At 47.1% G+C, this 12,294-nt stretch overlaps 1 protein-coding gene across 1 annotated transcript; it reads right to left on the reverse strand.

Annotated features, from left to right (window-relative positions):
* Positions 1-4,461: 4,461 nt before the first annotated feature.
* Positions 4,462-8,579, reverse strand: MAD2L1BP (MAD2L1 binding protein). The gene is made up of 3 exons (XM_050950048.1): positions 8,484-8,579; positions 8,120-8,415; positions 4,462-5,781 (listed from the first exon to the last, which is right to left on the reverse strand). Exons 1-3 carry the CDS (start codon positions 8,512-8,514, stop codon positions 5,245-5,247), a joined length of 864 nt encoding a protein of 287 aa, XP_050806005.1. The 5' UTR covers positions 8,515-8,579; the 3' UTR covers positions 4,462-5,244.
* Positions 8,580-12,294: the final 3,715 nt, after the last annotated feature.

Below are 12,294 nucleotides of genomic sequence, written 5' to 3' on the forward strand. Positions count from 1 at the left end.
ACTGCACTTTGGCTTTTTAAGGATAAAATGGCCCCCTATTTCTGAGCAAGGGCAGCAGGTTCCACAGAAAAGCCCACTCAAGTAGCCTTCATCTCTAGAGTGACTTGACCTGGGTTCAGTAGCTGAAGTGGAAGTGACAGGTGTTAAGGTCTCACTTTTCTAGGCACGTGTGTCCAAGGCCCTTCTCCTGGATGGCTACAGAGCATCATATGGCAAACAGTGCCACAAAGATCAGAGAGCATAGCATGTTAGAATGCACCATTCAACCACAAGGTCTAGATAGCCCTGCGCAAGAAGGCAGCTTTCCAACTTCGTTTACAGTAGAGGCAAGTCTCATCTTACGTGGGGGTTCCGTTCCACGGTTAGTGCATAAAGCAAAAACCAGGTATAGCAAAACTTTCATTGAGTTGAATGGTGGGCAGAATTGTCTGTACTACAGATGCAGTTTTTATATTGTTGTTTTTCTTTTTTTTCCCGTTTTTGCCGACTGTGCAAAGCTGAATTCGTGCATGTTAAATGCACCTAAGATGTGACTTGCCTGTAATTGTGCCTCACTGTAGATCAGTGCATTTGTTGTATGCTACAGCACTGACCACTCAGTCTCTCTACAACTGTTAGGGCACTCACCCAGGATAGGGGAGACCTACCTTCAATTCCTTCCTCTGCCTGATATGAAGAACGGATTTGAACAGGGGCCTCTTACCTCTCAGGAGAGTGCTCTAGCCCTTGGACTACACAATCATTCCCACTCATTGGCCCAGTGTGTTTTAAATTATTTACATCCAGTGAACAGCTTCAACAAGAGCGACAGAGAGCCCTACACTAGAACATCCCCCTAGAGCACTGGTTAGGGCACTCTTGTGGGAAGGGGGAAACCCAGTTCAAATCCTACTCCACATCAGGCAGAGGGTCCCCAAACTTTTCAGTGTCATACCCCCCTTCCCAGAGTTGGGGCCATGGCTGGGGGCAGGAGCAGAGCTGTGGCCAGGGGCCAAATGTAGAGTCACAGCAGGGCCAGGGGCTGCAGCTGGACTGGAGAGGGTCTTCGTGGCACTCCCTCCCTGCCCCATGGGGGCTGGCTTGGGCCCTGCTGCACCCCCCAGTATTCCTCCATGTCCCCCTGGAGAGATGTACCCCACAGTTTGGGGACCTGTGTCAGATAGGATGTGGTAGACCTAACCACGGGGCTAAAGGGAGGCCACTTCTGCCTCCTCTCTAGCCCCCAGCCATTTTTTTTTTTTTTTTTTGGTAGAATCAGGCATGTTCCAAGAACACCTACTCAATCAGGGTCTATAGCCTCAGGCATGAGGCAGCAGTACACATACCCACTGCTTTGGAGACTCATGGACATTTAGATGCCTCCAGAGTTAGGTAACAGCTGAACGGAGATTGAGGATCTCAGTGCAGCAGTGCTGGAACAATGGCTCTCAGAACCCCCACTATACAAACTGTAAACCTTCTATAGGATGGAAATCACTTCAAGCTGTGTGTGTGGGGTTGGGGAGAGAAGCAGGACTCCCAGTTCCAGCACCTATGTCTCAGGGGTGCCTAAAATGGTGGATTTGGGCCTAAATGACCTTACTAGTAAGAATTCATTTAGTTTTCTTTACCTAGATTAAGAGGCATTTGTACAGCCCCAGGCCATACCCCACAATTGGGTAACAAGAGCCTAGCTGGTTGCACTGCAATAGGATCACCCAACCCAACAGGTCTGGATCTGATAGAGCTCCCTTTCATAGTGTACTAGATGAAGTCAGGTAGGTTTCCATTTCGATCCCCTCCATTATTCCAGTCAGCGAGGAACCAGGAGAGTTTTGCTGCTGAACAAGATCATAAAATTGTAGAACTGGAAGGGGATCTTGAGAGGTCATCTAGTCCAGGCTCCTGCACTCAAGGCAGGACTAAGTATTATGTAGACCATCCCTGACAGGTGTTTGTCTAACCTTCTCTTAAAAGTCTCTAATGATAGAGATTCCACAACTTCCCTGGGCAATTTATTCCAGTGTTTAACTACCTTGACAGGAAGTTATTCCTGATGTCCAACGTAAACTGCCCTTGCTGCAATTTAAGTCATTCTTTCTTGTCCTGTCCTCAGGTTAAGGAGAACATTTTTTCTCCCTTCTCCTTGTAACAACCTTTTTGTATTTGCAAAAGGTATGTTCCCTCTCAGTCTTCTCTTCTCTAGACTACCCAAACTTTTTCAATCTTCCCTTATAGGTCATGTTTTTTAGACTTTTAATCATTTTTGTTGCTCTTTTCTGGACTTTCTCCAATTTGACCATATTTTCCTGAAGAGTGGAGGCCTAAACTGTGTAGAAGAATTATTTCTCATGGCTTGCTTGTAACACTCCTGCTAATACATCCCAACATACACTTGCAAAAAAAAAAATACACAAAAAAAAACCACAAAACCTATACTGTTAATTCATTTTTGTGATCCACTGACCCCCAGATCCCTTTCTGTAGTACTCCTGCCAAGGCAGTCATTTCCCCTTTTGTACATGTGCAACTGACTGTTCTTTCCTAAGTGGAATACTGTTCTTACTGAATTTCATCCTATTCACTTCAGCCCATTTCTCCAGTTTGTCCAGCTCATTTTGAATTTTAATCCTATCCTCTAGAACACTTGCAACACCTCCTAGATTGGTATTATCTATGAATGTTTAAGTGTACTCTCTATGCCATTATCTAAATCATTGATGAAGACAGTGAACAGAACCAGACCCAGAACTGATCCCTGCAGCATGATTGTGAACCACTGGTAACTACTCTAAGGCCATGGCTACACTAGAGAGTTGCAGCGCTGGTGAGGGGGTTACAGCGCTGCAACTTAGGATGTGGCCACACTTGCAAAACACGGCCAGCGCTGCAACTCCCTGGTTGCAGCGCTGGCTGTACACCCAGTCAAACCTCGGGTGTAGTGATTCCAGCACTGGTGATCCAGCGCTGGTCAGCAAGTGTGGACCCCACCAGCGTTTTTATTGACCTCCGGGGTATAAGGAGGTATCCCAGAATTCCTGTCCACAACAAACCGGAAGAAAGGGAGAGCTCAGAGTTCAGCCAAACTGCTTATTTAAAAAACAAACACAGCTCCTGTTTGCTGAGCGAGCGGAGGCAGGCAGGGGAATTACTTTGGAATGTTCACAGCTGTTTGCTTGAAGAGAGAAACAGCACGCTCACACGGCAGAGGGGGAGCGGGAAGTCCGTGTTGAGCAGATGCTTATCTGGTGGCAATTTAGGAGTGCATAATTTGCATTTAGTGAATGAGAGAGGGGTGGGGGAAGGGGGTCAGAACTTTTAAAATGATTGAAGGTAGGCACTGTTCAGTGTCTTCCAGTCCTTAGAACTTGCAAGGCAGGCAGCTGAGAACAGTGTCAACTCCAAAAATCCATTCTCTCTGTCTCCTCCACGCTCCCTGTCACATTCCACCCACCCCCCTCTTTTGAAAAGCACGTTGCAGCCACTTGAATGCTGGGATAGCTGCCCACAATGCACCACTCTCAACAGCACTGCAAATGCGGCCACACTGCAGCGCTGGCAGCTGTCAGTGTGGCCACACTGCAGCGCTGGCCCGACACAGCTGTACGAACACAGCTGTAACTACCAGCGCTGCAGAACTGTAAGTGTAGCCATGGCCTAAGAATGATTTTTCCAACCAGTTATGTACCCGTTAGTGTAACTCCATTGAGGTTGTATTTGCCTAGTTTGGGACACTCATGCAAGACTTATCAAAAGCATTACTAAAGTCAAGATATACCATAGCTACTGCTTCCCTCCCACCCCCCATTCCCAAGGTTTGTTGCTTTCTTAAAGAGTTACTAGGTTGGTTGACACTATTTGTTCTTCACAAATCCACACTGTTACTTATCTTGTAGGTGTCTGAAAACTGATTGCTTAATTATTTGCTCTGTTATCTTTTCGGTACTGAAGTTAAGCTGACTGGTCTGTAGTTCCCCATGTTGTCCTTATTCCTTTTTATAGATGGGTACTATGTGTCCTTCTCCAGTCCTCTGGAATCTCACCCATCTGCTGTGACTCCTCCTTATGCTCCTAGGTCACATGCAAGACATTACCCTTTCTAACGTACTTTACTGCCCCTACCTCCATTTCTATCCTAAGGTAACAGCTTAAAATTGAGCGTAGTTACTGAGAAACTGGAAGTATCCCATCTCCTTTCAAAAGAAATTAGTGAGAGGACAGTGATAGGTATGCTAGTTCTGTAACAAAACTTAGAATGGGTAACAACTTATATATTTGACAAACTGATTGTATACAGGGGAAGAACAGCATAAAAAAAGTGAAAAAACTCTTGTACAAACCCCTAACCTTCTACTGAATTGGGGCAGGGAGGAATAGGAAGGGCTATAAAGTGAAATCCACAAGCTTGAAGATCTTTCTAGTTTAAAATGGGCATCAGATGCTGTGCAGTTTGAGATCAGTGAAGAGCCTCAGCCATTCATAGAAATGAAACATGAATCATTTATATGGTTTCACTGATAGCTGAAAAATTTAAAACATTCAGAGCCTTCTCATGCTGGGTGCAAGTGGCATTGCTCAGACATCCATTCTTCCACAAGTATAGAAAAAAGCAGTGCTGGGCAGAAGACCTCTCTCATGGTTAGAGATCTCCCTCTTTAGAACATTCCTCACACATAAATTACATCCCTTAAGTGATTCTTCTTATAGCTATGCAACTCCCAAACCTCCCTCCATTTTTATGGAATTACTAGACTGTAAAGGAGATGAGATCCTGAGTGGCTTAATATGACCTGCTAGATAGCCCTTGTCAGCCCCAAATTAAGGCTAAGCACCCATTAATCAAGTCCCAATTCATCCATTAATATTGTACACTACTTTATCAGCAAGCAGAGGAGAACAGCTGTGTTAACACCATGATACTCCCAGAAAAGGCTGCTTCAAGTATTGGCTGAGTAAGTGGGCATGCTGCACAAACAAAAATTACTCCCACCAACCCTCTAGGGAATTCCTTCTTCCTGACTCAGTTCCCCTAAGAGACCTACATCGGTGGGCAAAACTGCTCTAGTGCTTTCTCCTTGTATGAAGATATTTAAAGCTCTGTTGTATGGACAGTGGAACACACCCCAGCTTCACGCATGTAGCAGATTCCCTGGATATAGGATTCAGAGAGATGTAGTTACAAATCATAAAAAACAATGTTTTTGCATCAACTAAAGTAGCACCAACAGATTTTAAATGTCTCATTAAAATGCTATAGATCAAGAGTCATTCATGGAAACCCTTAACTGTCACTGGTGCTTGGAACCATATGTAGTTGTTCCACACAGAGGTCACTCCCTGCTGAAAAGATGAATTTGTACTGCTGTTTCCACCACAGGACAAGTTGATAGTCAACTTCCTTCCACGTGTTGGCACTTTGTAGTTGAGCTTGGGTCGGAACCAGTCGATGCCACAGTCACGGTGGCCTTGGACCATGACAATGGTTCCCAGGACAGGAACAGCCTGTAACTCACTGAAGACGTCTGCAAGGAAGAGTGAGTGGAAAAGCTTACGAACACAGGATGGTGTTTGCAGGCTCTCCTCAGCATTGCCTACAGAGATGCCCTCCAAGTTGATCTCATAGAGCTCCTTGGGGCTCATGGCATTTCCTCCAACTAGAATAAGGACCCGAGGGACCAATGTCAGGTTGAATATGGCTTCCAAGTGCCAGAACACTCCCTCCAGGTCCATTAGCAACTGCTGGCACTTCCTGCTGCTCCCTAGGTCTGGGGGATGTGGCAACTTCTTAATTGCATCTCCATCCTGCCAAGGAAAAAATTGGTACATTCTGAAATATTAGGCATGCTGTGGTCCATTTAATGGTGTTTAAGCATCTTGAACAACCAGATCTGACACAGAAAGAACAGAATTGTTAAAGTTTAAGACTGAAAAGAGGAATCATCGTGGTGTCTTGTTAGCAACCAACTTGGAACAATTTCAATACTAGTGTTTCCTGGATTTAAGGTCAGTAGAAATAAAGGAATCAGGATAGATGTAACAGAACTAGAAACTTGTGACCTTTCAGAGCTTGACTGAAATGTGACAGTGAGCCATAACATTCACCCCATTCTGTAGGGGGGTGTCTGGATTTTCTTTGGAGCACAGTAGATCAGCCACCTCCTAGGTCTGTAGTTAAGACAATTTGACCAATACTCCTGTGGGAATTCTGCACCAAAGTTAAAAGTTCTGCACACAATGTTTTCAGATTCTACAAAATTCTGCATATTTTATTTGTCAAAACAATCACATCAGTTTCAATTATTTTGTCTTTATTTCAAAATACCTGTCAGGAAGTATGTCTGTAACAATACAAATGAGAGATTCAGAAAATGTTTTGACAAATAGATTCCTTACTAGGCATATTAATACAGAACTGAGTAGTAAATGAATTACAATACAGAACTGTATTTTCTCCACCCCTCAGAAGCAGTGCAAAGGCTGGGGAGAGTAAATGCTAGGAAGGAGCTGGGGCGAGAAACTTGGAAGGTTGTTGGGTATGAAAAGTATGGAACAGGTTTTTTGGGTGGAGTGGGAAGGAGACTGTTAGGGATCTTCCCCCCATGCAGACCCTGGCTGACCCCTACCCTCTCATATTCAGTTAGGCACATCTGCCCCTGTTGACATGTCCCTCCACTCCTACTCAGACACCCATTCCTCCCATCCTCCTGTAGCCCTGCACCCCCTGTCCCCACATACCTGGGCCCACACTCAGCTACTCCCATAGCAGTGCACTGCCTCCTCATGTGTCTGTGCCCCCACTAAGCCACCCCCATTCCTTCCTGTAACTCTGCACCTCCACTCCCATTCAGCCCCTGTCCCAGTCTGTCCTCCCTTACTAGTCCTTATGAACCCTTGTCTGACCCCTCACAGCAGCCCCACACTGCCTGTCTCCTGACCTGGCCCTACAGGCACTGTGAAGGCTCTCTTCCCTAACTGGGTGGGAGCAACTGCTGTGTTCTATCACCACAACAGAACTGCAGCAACTTTTCAGCAGAAGCTTTTTTCTGTGCAAAAAAATAAAAATATGCATCACTTAATTATGCATGCACACAGTAGCATGGAATTCCCCCAGGAGTAGAACCAGCAGAGAGGTGAAGTAGTTTTATCCTTACCCAATATATTCTCTTTAGGATATTGTATCCCCAGGAATCACATTAAATACAATACTGTGTTTAAGACAAAACCTACAATGCATGAAACCTGAAATACAGAAGGATATCTTGACAGAAGCTACAAATCAAGACAGCTAATAGATTAGACACCCAATTCTTGGGAAAGGCTGACTTGCCTTCGGAGCCAGTGCCACCTCATTCAGTAAGAAAGATGAGCCTCCTAGTCTTTAGTCAAAGTTTTCTTGCACACCAAACACTCTCTGTATAGGTCTGAGAGAAAGATTGTCTACATCCTGTATTGCTAGCCTGATGAGTTGTTTTTAAATACATAATCTCTCTACCACATTCAAGTTTATCATTATAAAATATTTCAAATACATGGGGCATAACATCTCTGCAGACCTCCCCTGGCCCCTGTTGCTGAGGAGTCTGGTCTATCCTAGTTATGCAAAGTTGCACACTCATATCTCAGCTCTTTGGTTCCAAGATACCACTCCAGCCAAGACTCTTTCTGCAACCGGTCGCTGCTCTTGAACTAACCAGAAAGTTTACTACTATGAGCTGTAGCTGCTCTCTCCTGAGCCAGGGCAGAGCATCCTACCTCTGGGGCGGGGAGCAGCTGGAATTCCTACCTGGCCTTGCAGAACAGGCTGCTATTTGCGGGACATGCAGGGAACTGCTTCCAGCTCTCCTTGGCCCCAGGCAAAGTCACATAGTGCAGGGGATGGAAGCAGAGCTCTCAGCAGACACCTGCAGAGTGCGGTTTGCTGCGCAGGCAGCGGAATGAAGCAGATTTCCTAGAGGGGGAGGAGACGGCCAGCAGCCAGCTCTGGATAAGAGGGTCTCACGCTGCACAGGGCGGAACGAACCCGGCAGCCGAGGGCAGCGCAGACGGGTCGCCAGCCGCGTGGCTCTAGGGCTGCGCCAGGAGTGGCCCGAGCCGGCTTCCGCTATCCGACGCTGGCCGGCCCGGGGAGGCCCAGACTCACCTGCGGCTGGCGGGGCAGCGCCCTCCTGCAGAAGTAGGCGAGCTGCTCGTAGGGCAGGGGCAGCTGGTGCCGCTGGTACAGCACGTGCTTGAGGAGCTCGCAGGCGAAGTGGCAGCAGCCCTGCTGGGTCACGGGGCCGGGGAACACCACCGAGACCGAGTGGCAGCCTGGGGCGCGGCCAGCCGGGCCCTGCGGGCAGTGAAACGCCGCCACCGTGCTGCTGCCGCCGCCCCGTCCCGCGGCGAGCTCCGGGGTCACCGTCGGGGCCTCCGCGGGCTCGGTCTGGAGCAGGTCAGCTGTGGGGAGAGGGGAGAAGTCACTCAGCGCCGGCCGGCTGGGGAGGGGAGCCCGCCACCCGCCTCACCTGCCCGCTCCTGGCGGCCCGGCCCCGCCATTTTCTGCCTCGCACTCGGCCGCCTCCGGCGTCCCGGCCCCGATTTGAACAGCCGCCGCCGCGGTGCATCATGGGAGTCTCACGCCCGCTCTGCTTCCGGTCCCTCAGGCCTGACCCCGCCGGAGCCATGTTTCTTTAGGGCACAGTGGTGCCCCGTCCCGCCCCATGCCCTTCCCAAGGGGGCGGGGCTAGAGGCCCCGGTGTGCGTGCTCAGGTCTCTCGGCGGGGGGCCAGGGGCGGAAGCGACGGAAACAAGCCGCCCCCCCCCCCCCCGGCATAGTGGGGCTGGGCCTCAGGCAGCGATTGAGTGGGGAGATCTAGTGCCGGGGATGGGGCCTGGTTATTGCGCACTGGGCATAGCACCCAGACACCACGGGGCCGGGGCTCCTGGCCTGTCTGTCGCCCTGACAGCCCCCATAGTTATGCGCTATCGCGCCTGTCTTATTGGGCCACGCTCAGCCTACGTCGCCCATCTGCCTGCCCCTTCCCCAAGCCCTCCTGCCCTGTGCACGCGCAGCCTCCCGCTCTGCCCCCTAAAACCCTTGCGCCCTCTCCTCCGTCAGCCGCTGCAATTTTTCGCCAATTTTGAAAGGCCTCAATGACAAAAATACTGAATCACTTCTTTGGGTTACAGATTTAATTTCTTGGGGCGAAATGGGCGCAATTTTATGCAGAGTCCCACAGCTCAACAATCCCTGGCTCTTTGCTGCTACCTGGTGTCCTTTTAGGGTGACCAGATGTACTGATTTGATAGGGACCGTCCCGTTTTTTAAATCTTTTTTCTTATATAGGCTCTTATTGCCCCCCACCCCCTGTCCCAATTTTTCACATTTGCTGTCTGGTCACCCTATGGCCTTTAGATGCGCAGCCACTGAGGCACACAGGCAGCTGGACCAAATTGACCTCTTTGGTTAGGAGAGGCCATGTGGCACTTGTGCCATTGGGAATAAAAAGAATTCTGCTGGATGGCTGCAGCAAAGCAGGGCTTCTTGTTGACATTGGGATGTATCCAACTAGGTAAGGAGGAAGCCAATGAGGAAACAAGGGCGGTAAATGAACTTGGAAACAGCCCACATGAGTGAGAGGTGGCCTCTGCACAATGCTGTCAACCTTTTTTGAAATGGGAAAAATTGGGGCTTTTTGAAGAAAACTCTTGTTTGCTGATATTTAGGCTACTTTTTGCATGTGATCAGTGAAAACTCAAGCTTTGAGGTGGGCATTCAGCTACAGAGTGGCATTCACCAGAGAACACCACTGCCTCTGCACAGTTCAGGTGTGTCATCTGTTGTGAATGACACTGCCACAAAAAATATGTGATATTTAACCAGCGTGATGATAACATTTCAGCCATAACTAATATATTAACAGTAACATCATTACCATAACTAATTATAACAATGGGATTTATACAAAAGGTAATGAAAGGGAGATAAAAGGTTCTCAGCACGTTGAGGAGAAGTGACATTGCCACTGACTACTTAGCTTGTGGCTTAACCACATAATCAGCCTTGAATATCTAGTCTGACCATCTTTTTATGGGAGTCTGTAATCAGCCAAAAACACCCTGGGGAAAAGCAAGGGAGGGAATTAAATGTGTTCCATATAAACTTAGTCTTCCCTTGCACTTCTGAACACTACAGTATCTAGGCAGGTAGACTTATTCTGACACCTTTTAACTTGGCTATGACAACAAACTGAATTTGGCCACCATCATGCCACAAGGTAAAGGCTGAGTTGTAGAGTCCTTCTGATGACCTCTCACCAAGAACGGGAAGGGATGTCAGCTGCAATATATTTTTTTTAAGACCCATATCAGTGGAACAGGGTCTGTCAGTGGCCTCCTGGGTGTAGGCCAAGGACAATACTCTTTCCTCAGACTATTAATGATACCAAGTTGAGAGAAGTGGGGCTATATCTTCCATAACATACCATTTCTCCTTCTTTAATTTCCGTGTCCAGCTGGTTTGCTATAGGCAACATTGTCTAGTGATTAGTGCAGGCGAGGGACTGAGACTCAGAGCTCCTGGATTCTACTCCTCACTCTACTACAAATTCACTGCATGACTGTGGCCAAGACACGTACTATTTTATTATTTATATTACAGTAGAACCCAAAGAACCTAATCAGGATCAGCAAAAACAACAAGGAGTCCTTGTGGCATCTTAGAGACTAACAAATGTATTTGGGCATAAGCTTTTGTGGGCTAGAACCGACTTCGTCAGATGCATGGAGTGGAAAATACAGGAGCAGGTATAAATACATGAAAAGATGGGAGTTGCCTTATGAAGTGTGAGGTTAGTCTAATGTTAGACTGAGGCAACTCTCATCTTTTCATGTAGTCATACCTGCTCCTGTATTTTCCATTCCATGCATCTGACGAAGTGGGATCTAGCCCACAAAAGCTTATGCCCAAAAAAATTTGTTAGTCGCTAAGGTGCCACAAGGACTTCTTGTTGTTTTTGCTGATACAGACTAACACAGCTACCACTCAGAAACCTGTAATCAGGAACAGGCTTCATTTTTTTAAGCACTATACAAACAGACCTGCTTTACATTAGGAAAATTAGGACTAACCACCAGATGGGAGTACTGCTCTGAAACTCTTATATGTTCTCAGCCTGCTGCAGTGGGTGATGCAATTTGTTAGCGATAGGCGGTCAGTCCTGGAGGAGGCTGTGCCAGGAAGCACTGAGAGGGTGTGGCTACAGCTAGTTGTGTTTGAAAACAAAACATAACTTATTCATCATTGGCTGCAATTTTAAAAATCAAAATGGGGAAGAAAAAGAAGTCCCAATTGTATATTTGAAATGCATGATGGGATCTGTAGTTCGGTGGCTTCTGCACGTTCTTGTGTGTGTAATATGCTTAGTGTGGAGATGTAATGTATTGTATTTAGATTAACCTAATACCATGTCTTTTTATAGCACCTTTCATCAAAGAATTTCAAAGTGCTTTACAAACATTAATTAATGAAACCTCACTAGAGGCAAAGTGATTTGGCAAAACTATACAGTGGGGCAGCTGGGAAGATGACCCAGAGTTTCTCAGTCAAAAATTCTTGCTTTAACTGCTAGACCATATTGTTAAAATGTATCAGAGTATGCTTGATATATATTGTATAATTTTGTCTTTATAGATGTTTAGGCACTGTGTTTCTAATCTGCCAGGGGTGCTTCCCCATTGGCTCAGCCCACCATCCCCTCTCCACCTCTTCCCTCAAGACCCCGCCCCGCCTCTTCCCGCTCCACTTGTTCCTCGCCCAGTTCTGCCCATTCCCCTCCCACCCAGTGCACTGCACCCTGGCTCCTTCCGACACTACAGAACAGCTGATCCGTGGTAGGCACTGCAAGGGAGAGAAAGAGGATCTGGTAGTGGGATTGCCAGAGTGCTCAGTACCCACCATTTTTTTTTCCGACTTGGTGCCTAATAACATTGTTTTTATTTATCATCTGTCATTAAGCTTCTATTACGTGCGTTTGGAAAAAAACAGCTTCTTGATATATAGTTTATTGGTTTGCTAATGTATTATATGGTTGAGGCTCCCATAGCTCTCTCCTATGTTATATAAGGACACTGTAGCCAGAGGATAATAGGGGTCTTATGTACATACACAGCACCAATACACACAAGCACTGTACACAAGATGTTAATCTGTAGATTTCAGAAATCAGATCTTATTAAGTTGGTGCCCAAACTTTGCCCAACCATGAAGCTGCATCAGCAGCTTGCTGGGACTTGCTTGACATAGAATGATGTCAATCACAGCTATAATACAGAGGA

Source organism: Gopherus flavomarginatus, chromosome 4 (genome assembly GCF_025201925.1).
Source record: "Gopherus flavomarginatus isolate rGopFla2 chromosome 4, rGopFla2.mat.asm, whole genome shotgun sequence".
Taxonomy (NCBI): Eukaryota; Metazoa; Chordata; order Testudines; family Testudinidae; genus Gopherus; species Gopherus flavomarginatus.